The 7,522-nt window shown below is 35.2% G+C and overlaps 1 protein-coding gene across 1 annotated transcript; it reads left to right on the top strand.

The window, feature by feature from the left end:
* Positions 1-4,690: 4,690 nt before the first annotated feature.
* On the top strand, positions 4,691-6,980 carry LOC145069597 (glycosyltransferase BC10-like). Its single transcript, XM_079016547.1, has 2 exons — positions 4,691-5,729; positions 6,342-6,980. Exons 1-2 carry the CDS (start codon positions 5,142-5,144, stop codon positions 6,978-6,980), a joined length of 1,227 nt encoding a protein of 408 aa, XP_078872673.1. The 5' UTR covers positions 4,691-5,141.
* Positions 6,981-7,522: the final 542 nt, after the last annotated feature.

Below are 7,522 nucleotides of genomic sequence, written 5' to 3'. Positions count from 1 at the left end.
TGATATAGACTCGCGAAAGAACAAACTCCTTTGGAATTCTCGTACTAGAAAGAGTAAATAGAGCCTCCTAACTATTTCTATAATAGTTACTAGTGTCTCTGATCTATGAATGATGAATGGAAGGATGCCCTTGCTACCCAAGGGAAATGAACTGGTCGATGTAAACCTTTATGTCTATACGTGTATACATGATATATAAATAATGTTTAAACGACCCTCGGATGGATATCCGATACCCACCAGACCACATCCCAACGAGGAAAAGGAAATAGGGCGAACTAGCCTTCCTAAGTCTTTTAAACATTATTTATATAACTATACAAGTACAGACATGCATTTAACGAAGTAGAAGCATAGAAGTATAAAAGAAAACTTTGGTAAAACCTTTGGAAGACCTTTAAAAATAAGAATTTACGACTTGATATTTTTATGTAAAACAAGCTTTGAAAACCGTTCATAAACACGTTTTGAATATAATTTGATAACACAATATAAGTAAAGAAAACATTTGTTTAAAACACTGCTGTAACTGGTTTAGAAGTAAAACATACAACACGAGAGACAATTTGAGAAAAGATTTAAAAAAGTAAAGACGTTTTGGAAAAACCATCTATAGTATTATACTTGGTAAAACAATAAAAGTGTGATAAATCCTTGTGCATGCGGGTTATTAATCACATATGATTGATATGATAACTAGCATGTTTTAACTTGTATTCCCCCCACCCCATAAAAGCATGTAAAAACATTTAAAAGGTTAATTCAGGGGGTATGAACTCACCTGTTGTCAGTGGATCGGGTGGAGGTGCCGGTTGGTTGCTCGGTGTCAAGTAAAGACTTGAACACACTTAGTGACCTATTAACAGATGATGACATATGTTTACATAAAATTAGTGATTATAATACTAATTAAACATGTATAAGCATCCTAATGTGCGGAAACCACTTTGGTCAAGTGCTAGGAGGCTACTGGGTTGCAAATAAGGGAGTGTATGGCCTAGTTAGGGAGTTTACTCTTCAAGAGTAAACTCTTTATAGAGTTTACGGCCCTAAGACCATATCCACATGAGTTTACGGCCGTAAACTCATGGGTGGTGTGTTCTTGGTTGATTTAAGGTCTTATCTCACTAGTGGAATTAAGCTAGGCTCAAATCTAGGGCTTATGAAAGGTTTAAGGCCTCAAATAGACCATTCATGGGAGTTTATGGCAGTAAACATAGAGTTTACGGCTGTAAACTCTTACTATCCCCTTCCTTTTGTGTTTTGATGGTTTATACTTGTTTCTAGCCAATTATACAAGTCATAAGGGGTGTTAGGGGCATCATATGACCATTTTATGGAGTTTACGACCCATGGACCAATCCTAGGGGGGTTTACGGCCGTAAACTCCTAAGTCCTTGGTTTTATTGATGTTTAAAGCCCCTACTTTGTTTGTGGTTGATTCTAGACATTTTTCCCAAGCCATAGGAGGTGTTTGAGGGCAATTCTAACACCTTTATAGGTGTTCACGGCCCATGAAGAGGGGTTTACGGTCCAAAAGTGTTCTTGGGCCATAAACTCAAGTTTGCTCTCCAAAATGTAAGGTTTTGGTGCTCTAAGCTCGAAGGTGTAAGTCCACAAGTCATATCTAAGCCCTAGGAGTGATTTGGAAGGGTTTTGGGGCTTCAAAACCCCACTTATGGGTGTTTACGGTCCAAGAGTGTTGTTGGGCCATAAACACATGATTTGGTCACTTTTGGATGTCTTAAACACAAATTTGCATGCTAAATAAGCTACACAACAAGTTAGGATAGATTACCTACGATTTTGGAGCTTGAAATGAACGTTTTTGGATCAAAAGAAAGTTGTAGAGAGAGAGAGAGAAGAGAGAGAGTGGAAATTTTCAAATGGAGTCCACTCACCCTTATATAGGGGTTGAGTTTGTGGCTCGGTGGAAATCTACCCGATACTGACATTAAACGGGACTTTTGGTCGTACCCGATTAAATGGTCGTAATTTGACTTGGTTGAAACTAAAACTTTTCAAGGGATATTGAGGGTGTTTCTAATTTGTTCCATACCTTACGAAGTCATTATAAAAGTCCCAAATTAATTAACCAATCCAAAAAGGTTAACGAACAATTTAGATAAAGTGAGTTTATTAACGACAGAAGAGGTTAAAAATAACGGGATAAATTTCGGGTTGTCACACATGCTGACCCTTATTTTTAGATTGATATCCTGGTCATTGCATGATGATATGCTTAGTGACGTGTTAGGTCGGTATCCTGGTATATAGGATGATGTTATGTTAGTGACCAGTTAGGTCGGTATCTTGGTAAATAGAATGATGCTATGATTAGTGATCTGTTAGATCGGTTTCAGTGTTTGTATATGCTAGCATTTGTTATCTATGTGTTGATTGTATGATTGGGGGTGGGTTGAGGCGGACCTGCTTTGTGTTGTAGGCCAACATACACAGGGCAGCCCGGATAGTTTGAAGGCCATGGGGGCATATCAATCAAGCCGAAGGCCCAGAGAACGGTCCAGACAGGCTGAAGGCCCAGTGAGGCGGACTAGACATGCTGAAGGTTCTGAGAGTGGGCCAGATAGACTAAAGGCCCAATGAGGGCGGTCAAGTTATATTGTAGACTCTATATGCATGATGTTTGTTATTATATGGTTAAGGTTTGTATGGCGTTGGTATTTTGGGGAAACTCACTAAGCTTCGGGCTTAGAATTTTTGATTTTGTTCCAGGTACTTTGGATGATCACGAGAAGGCGAAGGCGTGATCGTGCACCTCCTCGTATTTTTATGATTTGATTTCTGGGAACTCTGACATGAAACTATTTTGAAAACATTTTGTAATAAATGATGGTTTTTGAATGCTTGAAAAAGTTTTAAATTTTCATGAATTTTATGGATGTTACATCGGGTATGGGGATGGGTATTGCAGTCTTCGCCAATATCCGCCCCAGTGAGAAATCACCCCATCTAAAATAGCAAGTTCTTGGTGGTGTGACGAATATGATTATATCTCAGAAAAAAAAGTTTGACAAAAATGACATCACTTCTTCTAGCGTTACAATTATAATGCAAAAGATGCCAACTTAAGGCACTTAGTCCGATCAATCTTAATAATCCATCAAATTGACCGAAGGACAATTGAATCTAAAAGTTCTTTGGCCTTCGGCTTGTAATCTTTAAAAATATAAGTATTAGGAAATAACCAAATAATAATCTCCCCAAAATGTTCATGAGCGTCGTGTATGCTTTCCTCCAATAATCTACTCTAATAAATAATTTTTTTTGTCACGTGCTACATTGTCATTTATTTTGCCAAATGTCATTGTGTGATTATTTTGCATTAATTTTTCTCCACATATCATTTTATGAGGTTTTTATTTTATTAAATTCCACATAATATTTTAATGTAGTAATTACACTAAATGTTGTAATAAATGTATATCAATTTCATTAATGGACTTATCTTCTAATTTCAAATTTTCAATTTTTTTGTTTATTTATCTAAATTATTTGTTAAATTTAAAAGATAAAAACAACATTTCAATTTTAGACATTTATATTTATTTTTTTAAAATTAACCTATGTAATACATGAGTCTCACAACAGTACAATGAATAAATATCGTTGGATCTTACAAAATACCGACTAGCTGCCGTCATTTATATTGGGGAAAAACGAAATAGGGTGATTGGAAATCTGGATCACAAACAGGAATCATGTTAACACTTTCCTTGTTTGATATTTCGACCCTATATGCCTTGGGTATCACGAAATCCAAACTAGGATAATTCTTGATGTAACAATTCTTATTTTAGGCACAAAATCAAAATCAATTTTGAGAAGATGAAGAAGAAAGCGTTTCCAGTTTTTTGTGTTTCAAAGTCGTTATTTTTCCCAGATTTATCCACTCAACGGATAAACAAGAACAATTTGCATCTTTCAGAAAAGACAGATTAGTCCTTGAATTTGCATTTTTTCAAGAATGACAGATTAGTCTTTGTACTGTTCTAAAAAATTTTTCGGGGTGTTGCCCCGCACGTCGACTTGACACAGTAGATTAGGGTTCGGTACTAACAATGTTTAGTAAATACAAGTATGCAATCCTACATCTCCTAACTTGTATTATAACTAAAACATTATTCTTGAAACACTTGTTAAATCCATTACATTAAAATATATTTGGCGATAAAATCACCAACAATTTATTTTATCTTTTTTTAATTTACTTATTTTTCTTATTCCTTATTTTCACTTTATCTTATTTTCTTCTCATGTACATTTCCCAAATACATTTGAATTCGTATTTATATTTTTTTATTAATATTATCAATGTTTTTCTTAAAATATAATTAGTTACAAAAGATATTACATCCGTTGCAAATCAAAAAAGGAAGAAATTTGACAATAAGTTATTAACACTTGTTTTTGTTACTTGGGAGTTTCCTCGTCTTTTGAGAAGTCAACATCTAGACCCAAAAAAAGTGAAAGCCTTACCAACGAATGTGACAACTTGTTGGCCACCCTGAAATTTTGGATTTAATACCGACTTTTGGACTAGTAAGTAACACATGGCACAACTCTCCTCTCTCTCTGCCCGATCGATCTCCTTCCTCGTTTCCTCCATCATCACTTTGTGGGTGTATTCCTCTGGGTGGATTTCACAACATTTCGTCATTGTCTTGCTTTATTCACAACAACAAAGAAACTTCCTTTCGATTAACCTTCGCATGTCTCTGGATAGCTCATCGGGTTGGGAAATAATTAGGTCTCTCTTTACAGTTGTCCTTTGTTTACAGTTTATCCCCAAAGACGATTACGATGTTGTGTCTTATTCTTGATCTCCTTTCACATTTCATGAGGCGACTTACCCAGGAAAGATACAGTTGTTTTCCAGTGTCCCTTAGTTATACCCTTGAGAAGTGTAATACATTCACCGAGTGAGAATTATATCCCTAAACGGATCATTTTATACGCTCATAGCATCAAATTTAGATAGAAACTCGTTTCTGTAAATAACAATCGAAATTAGTTTAGTTCACGTGGAAAGAAAAACAAATCTTTCAAGTTTTGTAAGGATCCAGTCTCTTGGAACAAGTTTCTCGTCTTCCTTGAAGTTTCGTGGGTATTGTGTCTAGATGAAGAAGGAAATTCGACAAATGCATCTTAAAACATTAGCCCATTATTTTCTTATACTTGTATGTGGTATAGGGCTTGGGGCCACACTAATCTTTTGCCTTTATAGTATACCCTTAAACTCAAAATCTAAGCAAGTATTCACATTCCAAGTTCCATCCACCATAATCGATAATCAACGTTCAGGGCTTTTCCCTTTAAATCCCCAAATGCAAAACAGAACGGAAATCACCACTCCTCCTACCAATATCATCGTCACCAACACCACGACCAGAACGATTAAAGAGCCAAAAGAGCCAACAGAAACACCAAAGCCATCTGCCACAAGTGCGTTTTTACACAGAATGAAAGATGATGAGTTGTTTTGGAGAGCATCGATGGTTCCTAGAATACGCAAGACTCCATTCAAGAAGACGCCAAAGGTTGCATTCATGTATTTAGTAAGAGGAAGGTTGCCATTATCTCCCCTTTGGGCTAGGTTCTTTCGTGGTTATAAGGGGTTTTACTCCATTTATGTTCATACACAACCATATTTTGTTGGTGAAGTGGCTCCTGAACCGATGTTTCAAGGACGAAGAATTCCAAGTGAGGTATGTTAATTATGTGTCAAATCGCTTTTGTGTTTTTATCTTTTACTTCATAATTTTTACACCAATTATATTACATCGCCACTAAAATTCAATAATTTAATTCACATACATAAAATATGTAACACACCCCTAGTACAGAGAACATGTAATACGTTTCACTTTAGATTATAATTGTCCAAAAAATTAAGAGCGACATGGCTTTTTGTAGCATAGTGATCGAATATGTATTTCCCAATTACAATCAGTCTTATAACTAGATTCACCAATGCCAATTGAGAGGGCGAGGGGTATGTGACTATACTCAAATTTGGCTCATGGTGTACTTTCTATAACATTGTTGTTCTATTTTTCATGAAAAATAAAGATTCTTGTTTTTCAAATCCCTTTTCAGTGGACACCTACTCTAGAGTTTCTTTCTCTCCTTTAACCAATACTGTTCATGGTGCGTTTGAATCAAAGTGAAAAGTAGTCATAAACAAAATGTCCAAGCTTTCAAAATGCTAATGCATGATGGACGATACAAATGAAAAAAACTTGCTAGAAGGATACAAATGAATCAAAATTAGAATTTATAAACAATAAGATATACTTAATGTACAATGCATGGTGCAGGTGGTTACGTGGGGAGAAATAAGTATGGTGGAAGCCGAACGTCGGCTATTAGCCAGTGCATTACTTGATTTCAATAACGAAAGATTTGTGCTTCTTTCTGAAGCATGCATTCCTCTTTACAACTTCTCAACCATCTACCCATATCTAATCAACTCCAAACAGACATTTGTGGAGTGCTATGATAAAGAGGGACCAGTGGGGCGTGGACGATATGACCACAACATGGAACCAGCAGTTACAGTGGATCAATGGCGAAAAGGCTCCCAGTGGTTTGAAGTTGATCGCCACCTAGCCCTAGAGATTATTTGTGATAGGAAATATTACCCTTTGTTTCGAGACTATTGCAAACCTGCTTGTTATTCAGATGAGCATTACATCCCCACATTCTTATATATAGAGTTCAAGGAAGATAATTCAGATCGGACGTTAACTTATGTTGACTGGTCAAAAGGTGGACCTCATCCCTACAAGTTTGGAAAATGGGAGGTGACACTTTCTTTGTTGAGACAAATGCAGAATGGAACCGAGTGTATGTATAATGGAGAGCGAACAAGAGTTTGCTTTTTGTTTGCTAGAAAGTTTGTACCAAGTTCTTTGCTTAGGTTATTAGAGCTAGCTCCGGAAGTAATGAATTTTTGAAGTTAACTTGTAAAACCTTTAATTGCAATCAAGAAAAATGTTGGTTCCTTTTGTTTTTATATTACGGGCATATTAATGTAGTATTAGGTGTGTATTAAACAGATTGATTAAAAAAAATTATATATAAATGTGTAAATCTTAAACATTTTTTAAGGTAAAATTTTGAAATAAATATAAACGAAATAATAAATAATTAAGAAATTCAATATACACTAATAAAAAACCTATTGATAAATTTTCAAAGACTTATTTGAATACAACATCAGATATATCCTATTAATTAGTTAATTACCGTTATTGTCTAAAATCAATATTTTTTTAATCCGTCTCCACTTTTTACTATAGAAAATACAACATACAATTGACTATGAATGAACACTGATTGTCTAAAAAACAATCTCACATTCGATAAACACTGCCATTGACTTTTGTTTATATTTATCGCAATAATATAGTTGTGAAAATTGTATTCTTTCAAATGTGAAATAAATCATTTTATTCGAAGGCGTCAAAAACATTCTTTGAAAAAAGTACGACTTCCT

Source organism: Lactuca serriola, chromosome 8, assembly GCF_051521515.1.
Source record: "Lactuca serriola cultivar US96UC23 chromosome 8, Lser_US96UC23_V15, whole genome shotgun sequence".
NCBI classification, from domain to species: Eukaryota; Viridiplantae; Streptophyta; class Magnoliopsida; order Asterales; family Asteraceae; genus Lactuca; species Lactuca serriola.
Note: the sequence above shows the minus strand (reverse complement) of the source record. Positions and strands in the feature narration are given on the sequence as shown.

What these genes read in the sequence shown, in the direction of transcription:
- LOC145069597 (XM_079016547.1), top strand. Translation starts at nt 5,142, where the DNA reads ATGAAGAAGGAAATTCGACAAATGCATCTTAAAACATTAGCCCATTAT. An exon ending in GACGAAGAATTCCAAGTGAG is followed by an intron (nt 5,730 to 6,341) that starts GTATGTTAATTA and finishes TGCATGGTGCAG; the next exon opens with GTGGTTACGTGGGGAGAAAT.